Raw genomic sequence first — 13,978 nt, forward strand, 5'->3', positions numbered from 1 at the left:
AGTACAAGAAGTCCTAGCAACAGCAATCAGACAACAAAAATAAATGAAAGGTATTCAAATTGGCAAAGAAGAAGTCAAACTCCCTTCTTTTCACAGATGACATGATACTTTATGTGGAAAATCCAAAAGATTCCACCCCCAAATTACTAGAACTCATACAGCAATTCAGTAATGTAGCAGGATAAAATTTCAATGCACAGAAATCAGTTGCTTTCTTATACACTAACAATGCAACTGTAGAAAGAGAAATTAGAGAATCAATTCTATCTATAATAGCACCAAAAACCAAAAGATAAAATATACCTAACCAAAGGTATAATAATAAACCTAACCAAAGAGGTAAAGGATCTATACTCTAGGAACTACAGAACACTCATGAAAGGAATTGAAGAAGACACAAAAAGATGGAGAAATATTCCATGCTCATGGATTGGAAGAACAAACATCGTTAAAATGTTTATGCTGCCCAGAGCAATCTATACCTTCAGTGCCATCCCAATCAAAATTCCAATGACATTATTCAAAGTGCTGGAACAAACAATCCTAAAATTTGTATGGAATCAGAAAAGACCCTAAATTGCCAAGGAAATGTTGAAAAAGAAAAAGAAAGCTGGGGGCATTACGCTGCCCGATTTCAAGCTATATTACAAAGCAATGATCACCAAGACAGCATGGTACTGGCACAAAAACAGACATATAGACCAATGGAACAGAATAGAATGCCCAGATATGGACCCTCAACTCTATGGTCAAATAATCTTTGACAAAGCAGGAAAAAATGTGCAATGGAAAAAAGACAATCTCTTCAATAAATGGTGCTGGGAAAATTGGACAGCTATATACAGAAGAATGAAACTCGACCATTCTCTAACACCATACACAAAGATAAACTCAAAGTGGATGAAAGACCTTAATGTGAGACAGGAAGCCATCAAAATCCTAGAGGAGAACATAGGCCTCTTTGACATTGGCCACAGCAACTTCTTTCAAGATACATTTCCAAGGGGAAGTGAAACAAAAAACAAAATGAAGTCCCAAAAGTTCATTTTTGCTTTTGTTTTGAAGCAAAAATGAACTTTTGGGACTTCATCAAGATAAAAAGCTTCTGCACAGCAGAGGAAACAGTCAACAAAACAAAGAGGCAACCCACAAAATGAGAGAAGATATTTGCAAATGACACTACAGACAAAGGGCTGATATCCAAGATCTATAAAGAACTTCTCAAACTCAACACCCAAAAAACAAATAATCAAGTCAAAAAATGGGCAGAAGACATGAACGGACACTTCTCAAAAGAATACATACAAATGGCTAACACACACATGAAAAAATGTTCATCATCATTAGCCATCGGGGAAATTCAAATCAAAACCATATTGAGATACCACCTCACACCAGTTAGAATGGCAAAAATTGACAAGGCAAGAAACAACAAATGTTGGAGAGTTTGTGGAGAAAGGGGAACCCTCTTACACTGTTGGTGGGAATGCAAGTTGGTACAGCCACTTTGGAAAACAATGTGGAGTTTCCTCAAAAAATTAAAAATAGAGCTACCCTATGACCCAGCAATTGCACTACTGGGTATTTACCCCAAAGACACAGATGTAGTGAAAACAAGGGATATATGCACCCCAATGTTCATAGCAGCAATGTCCGCGATAGCCAAACTGTGGAAAGAGCCAAGATGCCCTTCAACAGATGAATGGATAAAGAAGATGTGGTCCATATGTACAATGGAATATTACTCAGCCATCAGAAAGGATGAATACCCAACTTTTACATCAACATGGATGGGACTGGAGGAGATTATGCTAAGTGAAATAAGTCAAGCAGGGAAAGTCAATTATCATATGGTTTCACTTACCTGTAGAACATAAGGAATAGCATGGAGGACATTAGGAGAAGGAAGGGAAAAATGAAAGGGGGGAATCAGAGGGAGGGACGAACCATGAGAGACTATGGACTCTGAGAAACAAACTGAGGGTTCTAGAGGGGAGGGGGGTGGGGGGATGGGTTAGCCCGGTGATGGGTATTAGGAAGGGCACGTATTGCATGGAGCACTGGGTGTTAGGCACAAACAATGAATCATGGAACACTACATCAAAAACTAATGATGTACCATATGGTGACATAACCTAATAAAATTAAATTAAAAAAAGAGTACACAGGATCACTGTATTATTTCTTTTCTTTTTTTATTAAGATTTTTATTTTAAGTAATCTCTACATCCAACATGGGGCTCAAACCCACAACCCCAAATTAAGAGTTGCACGCTCCACCTACTGAGCCAGCCAGGCGCCCCACTGTATCATTTCTTATAACTGCATGTGAAGGGTGCCTGGGTGGCTCAGTCGGTTACCCGTCTGTCTTCAGCTCAGGTCGTGATCCCAGATTCCTGGGATGGAATCCCACATTGGGCTCCCTGCTCAGAGGGAAGTCTGCTTCTCTCTCAACCCTCCCCCCTCCCTTGTGCTCTCTCTCAAATAAATAAAATCTTTTTAAAAATATAACTGCATGTAAATCTACATTTATCTCAAAATTAGTTTAATTTTAAAATTTAGTTTCATTTTTAAAAAGCAATCTTTTGGCCCATGGAAAGGGGATGAAGAACAGCAGATGCTGACACTTCTCTGAGCAGACCTTTTGTACAGGATTTACTTCTGCATTCATATTAATAGTTTATGTGCTCAAAATATAATAAAATTACAATCAACAAGGATGAAGGGAAAATTCTAAAATGAAATACAAAAGAACCCCCGAACCAACAACAAATGAAGCTAACTGTACTGCACATGAATAATATCACTGTACTGAAGGGAGAAAGATTAATCAAGTAACTTTTGAATATAAATTTTTTATGTCACAAAACAAAAAGACTGTAATTTTCTGTGTGTACATATGCATTTAATTCTCTTCAATATACTCAAGAATCACTGAATTTGCCGATCACTACCTCATACAGCAAATCTAGGTTTAATATTTTCAGGAACTTCCAAAATATTTCCAAAGTGACAATCCTGTATGAGGGTTCTGAGGACTCTACATCCTTGCTGACACCTATTAGTGACATTTATGTCAATTCCGTGGCTTGGATCTCCACCATCGTGTGGACTGTGTAAATTCAAATTCCAAGTCCCAACTGGGAAAGCTTAGGGATATCAATCACTCAGGAGAGACTGGCCTACCAAGAGCCCCTGAAGACTGTACACGGTAGGCTCAAATCATACTTTTATTCTACTTAACAAATACAGCAGGTACTAAATACCAGACATTGTGATAAACACTTCACAGATATTAAATTCTCATAACAGTTCTAAAAGGTAGGGTACTATTATTATCTCTATTTTATAGATAAGGAAAATTGAGGCAATTACAGAACGCCTGTATCAACGTAGCTAGTATGTGGTGAACCGAGACTAACTCCTTACTCCAGTCTGACTTCAAAATCTGTGTATATTCATTAACCAATTAAAGTGAAAATATCTAGCAAACAATTAGAAATGTGGGACTGAAGCTTTTTTAAAAAATATAATTTAGGGTGCCTGGGTGGCTCAGTCGTTAAGTGTCTGCCTTCAGCTCAGGTCATGATCCCAGGGTCCTGGGATCAAGTCCCACATTGGGCTCCCTGCTCCTTGGGAGCCTGCTTCTCCCTCTGCTTCTCTCTCTCTCTCTCTCTCTCTCTCTCTCTCTCTCTCTCTCCCCCTCTGTCTCTCATGAATAAATAAATAAAATCTTTTAAAAATAAATAAATAAAATCTTAAAAATAAATAAATAATATTTATTTATTTATTTTTAAAAGATTTTATTTATTTATTTGAGAGAGATGTACAAGAGAGAACTCAAGCAGGGGGAGCGGCACAGGGAGAGGGAGAAGCAGTCTCCTCACTGAGCAGGGAGCCCAACGCAGGGCTCAATCCCAAGACCCTGCAATCATGACCTGAGCTGAAGGCAGATGTTTAACTGACTGAGCCACCCAGGCACCCCTTAAGATTTTATTTTTAAGTAATCTCTACACCCAATGTGGGGCTCAAACTCACAACCCTGAGATCAAGAGTTGCATGCTGTACTGACTGAGCCAGTGAGGCACCCTGGGACTGAAGCTTTTTAGAGATCTCAAGGGTAGAGAAAGGTATTGGAGTTGCCAGCAAAAAATAAGTCAAGTGCCATATTAAAATACTTAAAAGAGGTAGGAAGGACTAAAGCTAATCCTTCTAGGGGTGAAACAAAACTTAGAACAAAAAGGGGGCTTTCTCTCCCCCTTTCTTTCAACTTTCCCATATTTTTTAAAAAGATTTATTTATTTAGTTTAGAGAAAGAGATAGCACAAGGAGGAGAGGCAGAGGGAGAGGGAAAGAATCTCAAGCAGATTCTGTGCTTAGTGCAGAGCCCAACATCTCACCACCTTTAGATCACAACCTGAGCCAAAACTAAGAGTCAGATGCCTAACTGACTGCACCACCCAGGCGCCCTTCAACTTTTCCACGTTTTTAAATGTTCTATAATGAATATGTATTACAGAGTAAGAAAAAAGTTATGTATTTTTTGGGAAAGGATGGTGAAAATCCAACCTAGAGAGGACGAATGAAGCTAGAGAATGTTTACCTGTCATGAATAGAGTTGATATAAAGGTTGACAAACCAGGTGAGAGAGTACTGGTACATGGGATCAATGTTAGCCAGGTCTGCAATGCTGAAGAACAATACTGATGAATGTTTAGCAATGGCTCTGTAGCCTTCTCGAGACTCTGCTATTTTGAGTTCCGTTTTTTCTGCAATCTAGAAGAAAAGAAAAATCAGGATTAAGGAGCAGGAAATGTGTTTTTTAATTATGTATTTTTCATATAATAAAGTTTATATTTAAAAAAAGAGCCCCCAACTCAATGATAAAATTATAGAGGCATAGTTTATAAGAAAAGGCTTTATTACGATAAAAGCTAGAAAGAAAGAAAGACTGAAAAAAAGAAAGAAAAAAAGAATGAGAAAAAGAAAAAGGAAAAGGAAAGGAAAGGGAGGAAAGAACTAGGGAGGGAAGGAAGAAGAAGAGAGGGAGGAGAACAAAGCATGAAAAATAGTTTAAAGTTGCATTTCTTGTTTGGGGAATACCAGAGCTGTCAATCTTTGCTTATTCTTTGCCTGAATCTGACATGTGTCTACTAACGTCACTCATTTTCTTTTATTTTAAATGGTCAGAGAGAGGGAGAAAGAGAGAGAGAATGTGTGCATGTGTGTTTAAGGTGTCAACACACCCACCAGAACCCAGCCCAAAGTCTGGTAAAGTAGATATTCAAAAATAGCTCTTAGCTGATGGGTTATACATTAAGAGTACCTTTTTCAACTAGCTTCTCATATGTTTAACTTTTCTGGATATAATATGGGTGTTAGTTAATATTCGACCCCAAAAGAAAAAATTCTCCAAGATAGCAGCCCTTCAACTGACAACTCAATCTGATAGATAGCTATTCTATAGGAAAAACGGGTAGAGCATTTATCCACCACTTCTCTTTCTTTGGACACACTAGGCACAGACTGCTGAATGAGTGTGCCTGTCTATCATGTTTATACTGAATGATCCTGGTTGTGGCTGATTCAATCAGGAGGTAGAGACAGAACTGGACCCAAGATAAGCTAAACCAATTTTTCTCCTAGGGAACTAGAACTTAAGACCTCAGAAACTGAAGTCAAGTGGTACTGGGCACTACTGCTAATAAAAGATAATGGAACAGGGGTGCCTGGGTGGCTCAGTCATTAAGTGTCTGCCTTCGGCTCAGGTCATGATCCTAGGGTCCTGGGATCGAGGCCCGCCTCGGGCCCCCTGCTCAGCGGGGAACCTGCTTCTCCCTCTCCCACTCCCCCCTGCTTGTGTTCCCTGTCGCACTGTCTCTCTCTCTGTCAAATAAATAAATAAAATCTTAAAAAAAGAAAATACCAACCATTAAAAAAAAAAAAGATAATGGAACCAAATTTGGTTTCTACATGCAAGACAAATGTATGAAGGAACAGATACAATAGTTTTACAGGAGAAACTGATCTTCTTATGGAGCAGAGAGGCACAGATGAGGACTACCCAATCTTAGAGAGGGACAGACAAAGAGCATAGAAACTTTCTATTTATTCTTGAGGCCTGTATATATTTCCATAATTGGGAAAATAAAATGCCCCCTATGTCTTTTTTTTAATTTGAGTATAGTTGACACACAATGTTACATTAGTTTCAGGTGTACAGCATAGTGATTGGACAAGTTTATACGTTATGCCATGTTCACCACAAGTGTAGCTACCATCTGTCAGTATAGGACACTATTATAATATCATTGGCTATATTGCTCATGCTGCCCTTGTATCTTTCTTATTTGAGCTAATTTGAATAGGCTTTTGTTCCTTGCAAACAAACTTTCCCCAAAATTATACTGGAAGCAAATTGAAAAAGAATCAAAAGGTTGACAGTTAACAAGTCAGGAAATGACAGATGTTGGTGAGGATATGGAGAAAGGGGAACACTTTTACACTGTTGGTGGGAATGCAAGTTGGTACAGCCACTTTGGGAAACAGTGTGGAGGCTCCTCAAAAAGTTAAAAATAGAGCTACCCTACAACCCAGCAATTGCACTACTGGGTATTTACCCCAAAGATACAGATGTAATGAAAAGAAGGAGCACATGCACCCCAATGTTCATAGCAGCAATGTCCACAATAGCCAAGCTGTGGAAGGAGCCGAGATGTCCTTCAACAGATGAATGTATAAAGAAGATGTGCTCATATATATAATGGAATATTTATTATTCAGCCATCAGAAAGGATGAAAATCTATCATTTACACCAACGTGGATGGAATTGGAGGGTATTATGCTAAGTGAAATAAGTTAATCAGAGAAACACAATTTCACTCATATGTGGAACATAAGGAATAGAGCAGAGGACAATAGGGGTGGGGGTAGGAAACCGAATGGGAAGAAATCAGAGAGGGAGACAAATCATATGAGACTCTCAACTCTGGGAAACAAACTGAGGGTTGCAGAAAGGGAGGTGGGTGGGGGATGGGGTAACTGGGTGATGGGCATTAAGGAGAGCACGTGATATGATGAGCACTGGGTATTATACTGAATTGATGAGTTCCTATTGAACATTATATCAAAGACCAATGATGCACTATACCTTGGCTAATTGAATTTAAAGAAACAAAAACATTTTTTAAAAAAAGTTTGTTAGGATTCTTTTTTCACCTGCTGTTTCTTTGTTATCTCATTGGACATCATTTTAGCGGAGTCTAAGACTTTAATTGCACTTTCATCTTCTAAAATGTTCCCTTCTGAAGATGATAGTGTTTCTAAAATTTTTTTCTCTATATCTTTTAGCTGTTTCTTATTAGCTGCAGACTGAAGAATAAGGGCATTTCGTTCCTCTTCTAATTCAGGTCTAAAAAGATAGAAATATTTAGTCTAAATTTGTAGTACTTTATCTAAATTCATATCTAGATATTAGATATCACAATTTTGTAGACATTTAAATAACTTTGTAATATGTAACACAAACTAAGGTATGTAACACAAACTTTATCCTAAGGAAAAAAGTTATTTCCATACAAATGATAATTTGAGAAATCTGAGCAAAAAAATGTTTGCTAATTTTATATATGTAAAATGTGGCAATAACATATGCCACAGTAAGTCTAAGAATGTGTTCAGTTTATGGCTGAGATTGTTATATGAGAATAGGAACTGGAGAAGAAACACAATAGTCAACTTCTTATCTACTCCTTGGCTTTGTCATACTCTGTTATTTTCATTTCCATAAGAGCAGAAAAGATGACTTGTCATACAATTGCCTTTTCAAGTAAAAGATAAAACTGGCACTTAACATCTTCACAAAGATAGTATAAAACTTTAAAATAACATAATTCATCATGTTATAGAATATGTTAGGACATGGTTCTGTCTTGGATACTATGCAAGTAGGATTCATAGGCTGGAAGTAACAAAAGTACCTCATGATTACATAATTTCACTTATAATTTGATTTCATGTAATAGACTGCTTGATGTTACGTGAAGCTCCCAGTGGAATCAAGATTTCCTTCAGGTAGTAATTCTTTACTAGTAGCCCTATGAGGTATCTTAATATCTTTTCCCTTTTAAAAAAATAACACATGCTAGTAATGGAAAGAATGAAAAAATAATAAAAATTACCCATGATCTTATCACCCTCAGAGATGATCACTGTTAACATTCTGGCATATTCCCTCCCAAACTTTTTAATATATATATATATATTAATATAATAAATATATATATATCCATTCATACATTATTCTTTTTTTTTACAAAATATTACCCATACCGTGTATAGTTTTGTATCCTGCTTTTTCATTCTCATCTAAGTATTTCATCACTCATTCTTATTTCATTGTTTCACTATATTATTCAAATATTTCATTATTTCAGTGACATAATGCATTTAAATCTTTGAACATATTTCTGATTTTTTCCACAGCATATATTCTTCCAGGTGAACTTTTTTGGCTCAAACAATCAGATACAAGTCAGAAGTCATGGTATGTCACCCGAATCCTACTTCTCATGCTAAGAGCCCAGTATAGCATGGTTGACTTACAACTTACTTGCTATAGAATGGCAATTTTACTTTTTTTTTTTTTTTAAGATCGAGAGAGAGTGTGCATGTGAGTAGAGGGGAGGGGCAGAGGGAAAGGGAGAGAGAGAATCTTAAGCAGACTCCACACTCAGCACGGAGTCTGAAGCGGGGCTTGATCTCATGACCCTGAGATCATGACCTGAGCCAAAATCAAGAGTTGGATGCTTAATAAACTGAGCCACCCAGTCACCCCAAGGTTATTTTAAAGGATTATATACTTAATTTATAATAACAAAATGTAAAATTTGACAAGGTTTTGAAATAATCACATAACAAAAGTATTAATGACCTACAAATTTTCCCCTCTAGACCATCTGGAAGCATAAAAGAAAATACATACCTCTCCTTTGCAACAACAATACCTAGTAACTGATCTTCAAGACCTTCTGGAGTTATCATGAAATTGAGTAAAGACACCTTTGTAGCCAGTTCTGGCATATAGTGTGGATTTCTCAGTTTTGTGGTGATATAAAACTTGAAATCAAAGGAATACTCAATAATGACCTCACCAAGTCTGATGCAATCAATGCCACCTATATTTCAGAAAACAAATGCATGATAAGTAAGACAAAGCTGTATAGCCCCTACCTCTGTTAAGGTTGTTCCTAGGTTACAAAGTAAAGGGTCCTAAAGTAATTTAAAATAGAATAGAGATGTGACAAAGTCATAGGGGCAAGTAAACAATTATACAGCAGGACTCATTCATTCTGGGGTGGCATAAGACATTTTCTCTGGTTGTCATGGAGCCTTCTAAATTAAGATTCCTTTTGATCTTACCTCCTCTATCAATTTTCAGTCATGATTTCAAGATTATTTGTATATGACTGAAGCTCTTAAAAGTACTAGAGTTTATTATGGAAAGAACCCAAATGTCCATCAACTGATGAATGGATAAAGAAGTTGTGGTATATATATACACAATGGAATACTACTGAATCCTCAAAAAGAATGAAATCTTACCATTTGCAATGATGTGGATGGAGCTAGAGTGTATTATGCTAAGCAAAATAAGTCAGTCAGGGAAAGACAAAAACCATATGTTTTCACTCATATGTAGAATTTAAGAAACAAAACAGATGAACATAGGGGAAAGGGGAGAAAAAGAGAGGGAGGCAAACCATAAGAGACTCTTAATTATAGAGTACAAACTGAGGGTTGCTGGAGGGAAGGTGGGCCAGGGATGGGCTAAGTGGTTGATGGGTATTAAGGAGGGCACTTGTTGTAATGAGCACTGGGGGTTATATGTAAGTGATGAGTCACTGGGTTCTACTCCTGAACCCAATATTACATTATATGTTAACTAGAATTTAAATAAAAACTAAAAGCCAAGCAAAGAAAAAAAAAGTACTAGAGTTTGGCAGAGATAAAAATTTTTATAAGCAGAAAGATTTAAGGGGGGCAATGTTTACCTAAAGTCAACTCTAGCCCACATTAACTTCATAATAATGGACTTTGTGAGCTCCGTGGTCACAAGACAAAGGATTTCAGGCTTAACTTCTTTATGTTCTCTACTGAATAACAGTTTAGTAACAGTGGTTAACATAATGAACAGAGGGCAAGATATTTATTTTAGATTATCTGACCAATATTCATTCCTGATACTTGTTGCAAATTTCCTTTCACACATAACAATGACACAGAAGTTCTGAGTTATTAACATTATACTTAAATTTATGTAGTGGCTTTCTTGCCTCAAAGACCACTGAACCATCTTTCAGTGCTACCAACTAATATTAATTAACTTGTACCTTGCTTAAAAGTTTGTCTAAGTAGTAAAGGCTCCAAAGATGGGTCCAGTTCTTCACCAACGTTTTCTAATAGAAGTGGAGTTCCGAACTGAATACAGTTTTCCAATGTTCTCATATAGTCTGAATCTGATAGCTTAATAACACTAAGCTGATTTTCTCTTTCAGAGTTTTTGATCCACTTATTGGCTTGACCCTGTGGGTCAATCATTAAAGGCCTAGAATATAATAAGAGATATTCTGAGGGGAATACATAGATGCTGATTTCTTTAAAATTATGTAATTTAAATAACAAACATCACCATCAATCTGTACAAATGCAAAGTTTTTCACATACATTATCAGGATTAATCTTCACAAGAGTCCTTTGAGAGAAAAGTAAAAAGGAGTTTTATTGTCATTTATTTATTTATTTTTAAGATTTTATTTATTTATTTGACAGAGAGAGAGAGAGTATAAGCAGGGGGAGCAGCAGGCTCCCGCTGAGCAGGGAGCCCGATGCGGGGCACGATCCCAGGACCCTGGGATCATGACCTGAGCTGAAGGCACACGCTTAACTGACTGAGCCACCCAGGCGCCCCTGTCATTTATTTGTGAAATGAGGAAATTCAGTCTCAGGGAGTACTTTGTCCAAGGTTCCAAATCTAGTTCCATGTCAGAAGGAGAATCTTGTGAACCTGTAAGCTGTGCTCTTTCCAGTATAATGCACGGTCTTCATGGTAATTTTAATAAATAACACTTATTAACATAATACAAAAATAAATCTATTTATAAATAAAAATTTAAAGTAAGAGATCCAACAAATGTTGGAGAGGTTGTGGAGAAACGGGAACCCTCTTCCACTGTTGGTAGGAATGCAAGTTGGTACAGCCACTTTGGAAAACAGTGTGGAGGTGCCTCAAAAAATTAAAAATAGAGCTACCCTATGACCCAGCAATTTACCCCAAAGACACAGATGTAGTGAAAACAAGGGCCATATGCACCCCAATGTTCATAGCAGCAATGTCCGCAATAGCCAAACTGTGGAGAGAGCCGAGATGCCCTTCAACAGATGGATGGATAAAGAAGATGTGGTCCATATATACAATGGAATACTAACTCAGCCATCAGAAAGCATGAATACCCAACTTTTGCATCAACATGGATGGGACTGGAGGAGATTATGCTAAGGGAAATAAGTCAAGCAGAGAAAGTCAATTATCATATGGTTTCACTTATCTGTGGAACATAAGGAATAGCATGGAGGACATTAGGAGAAGGAAGGGAAAAATGAAGGGGGGGGAAATCGGAGGGAGAGATGAACCATGAGAGACTATGGACTCCGAGAAACAAACTGAGGGTTTTAGAGGGGAGGGGGGTGGGGGGATGGGTTAGCCCAGTGATGGGTATTAAGGAGGCCATGTAATACATGGGGCACTGGGTGTTATATGAAAACAATGAATCATGGATCACCACATCAAAAACTAATGATGTATGGGGACTAACATAACATAATAAAATAAAATTAAAAAAAATAAAGTAAGAGATCCACTAGCCTATAATGGACTTCCTCAGTTTTGAGTAGAACCATAAACAAATCTCCAAATTTTGTCTGGAACATATTTGAGATCTATTTAATAAATTTTTCTATGTAATTATGGTAAAAGCTTTGTGTTCAAGAACAAATAATTCATGGTTTAAGGTATCTAAAATATGACATGTTTTTCTCTTCCTCAGTGATGATACTGACGGTCCTAGGTTTTTTTTATATTCAGTACAGTGCATTAAATCACCTTTAAAAAATGTTAGTACAGAAAGGGGAGTTTTGTCCCAAGTTGCTTTGGCTTTCTCAGACATTGTCTTTCTGTTTCAACTTCTAGGGATAAATCCCCTTTTCCTTTGCCTACAAACACACACACACACACACACACACACACACAAAACTCTTTAATCAATTACTATCAGATAATGCTTTTTAATAATTTTTCTTTCCTTTCCAAAGACAAAACAATCAGCATTTCTCACAGAGCCAAAACAAACAATCCTAAAACTTGTATGAAACCACAAAAGACCCCAAATAGCCAAAGCAATCTTAAAAAAGAAAAGCAAAGCTGGAGGCATCACAGTTCTGGACTTCGAGTTATATTATAGCTGTAGTGATGAGGACGGTATAGCACTGGCACAAAAACAAACATATAGATCAATGGAACAAAATAGAAAACCCACAAATGAATCCACAGCTATATAGTCAACTAATCTTTGACAAAGCAGGAAAGAATGGAAAAAAGATAGTCTCTTCAACAAATGGTGTTGGGAAAACTGTACAGCAACATGCAAAAGAATAAAACTGGACCACTTTCTTACATCATACACAAAAATAAATTCAAAATGGAGGAAAGACCTAAACATGAGACAGAAAACCATCAAAATCTCAGAGGAGAACACAGGCAGTAACCTCTTTGACATTGGCTGTCACAACTTCTTACTAGATAGGTCTCCTGAGGCAAGGGAAACAAAAGCAAAAATAAACTATTGGGACTTCATCAAGATAAAAAGCTTCTGTACAGCGAAGGAAACAATCAACAAAACTAAAAAACTAAAAGGAAACCTTTAGAATGGGAGAAGATATTTGCAAATGACAGACTGGATAAAGGGCTAGTATCCAAAGTATATAAATAATTTATAAAACTCAATGCCCAAAAAACAATCAGTTTAAAAATGGGTAGACAACATAATTAGACACTTTTCCAAAGACATGCATGTCTTTGGAAAAGATGATCAACATCACTCACCATCAGGGAGATACAAATCAAAACGATGATAAGATACCACCTCACACCAGTCGAAATGGCTAAAATTAACAACACAGGAAATAAGAGTTGTCGGCGAGGATGTGGAGAAAGGGGAACTCTCTTAACTGTTGGTGGGAATGCCGACTTGTGCATCCATTGTGGAAAACAATATGGAGGTTCCCCAAAAAGTTAAAAATAGAACTACCTTATATTCCAGCAATTTCACTACTAGGTATTTACCCAAAGGATACACAAATACGGATTCAAAGGGACACATGCATCCTGATGTTTACAGCAGCATTATCAACAATAGCCAAATTATGGAAAGAGCCCAAATGTCCATTATCTAATGAATGGATAAAGAAGATGTAGTATTTATATACAATGGAATATTACTCAGCCATAAAAAAGAATGAAATCTTGCCATTTGCAATGACATGGATGGTGCTGGAGAGTATTATGCTAAAGGAGATAAGTTAGTCAGAGAAAGACAAATACCGTATGATTTTGATCATATGTGGAGTTTAAGAAACAAAGTAGATGAACATGGGTTGCGGGGAGAGGGAAACCAGGAAACAGATTGTTAACTATAGAGAACAAACAGAGGGTTACTGAGGGGGGGGGCGGTGGGGGGACGGGTTAAATAGGTGATGAAGATTAAGGAATGCACTTGTGATGAGCACTGGGTGATATATGGAAGTGAAGAATTACTAAATTCTACACCTGAAACTAATATTACACTGTATGTTAACTGGAATTTAAATAAAAATTTGGAAAAGAAAAAAAATAAAGAAAAAACAACCCAATTAGTAGCTGAC

General features: G+C 37.0%; 1 protein-coding gene across 2 annotated transcripts in view; it reads right to left on the bottom strand.

The window, feature by feature from the left end:
• Window positions 1-13,978, bottom strand: part of DNAH12 (dynein axonemal heavy chain 12) — a 231,404-nt gene that overhangs the window by 48,698 nt on the left and 168,728 nt on the right. For both annotated transcript variants that reach the window (XM_027587796.2, XM_027587797.1), the window contains 4 exons: window positions 10,393-10,607; window positions 8,985-9,177; window positions 7,220-7,412; window positions 4,604-4,776 (listed from right to left, as the gene is read on the bottom strand). In XM_027587796.2, the coding sequence (XP_027443597.1) occupies window positions 4,604-4,776; window positions 7,220-7,412; window positions 8,985-9,177; window positions 10,393-10,607 (774 nt within the window). The remainder of the gene's footprint in view (window positions 1-4,603; window positions 4,777-7,219; window positions 7,413-8,984; window positions 9,178-10,392; window positions 10,608-13,978) is intronic.

This window comes from Zalophus californianus, chromosome 1 (assembly GCF_009762305.2).
Source record: "Zalophus californianus isolate mZalCal1 chromosome 1, mZalCal1.pri.v2, whole genome shotgun sequence".
Classification (NCBI taxonomy): Eukaryota; Metazoa; Chordata; class Mammalia; order Carnivora; family Otariidae; genus Zalophus; species Zalophus californianus.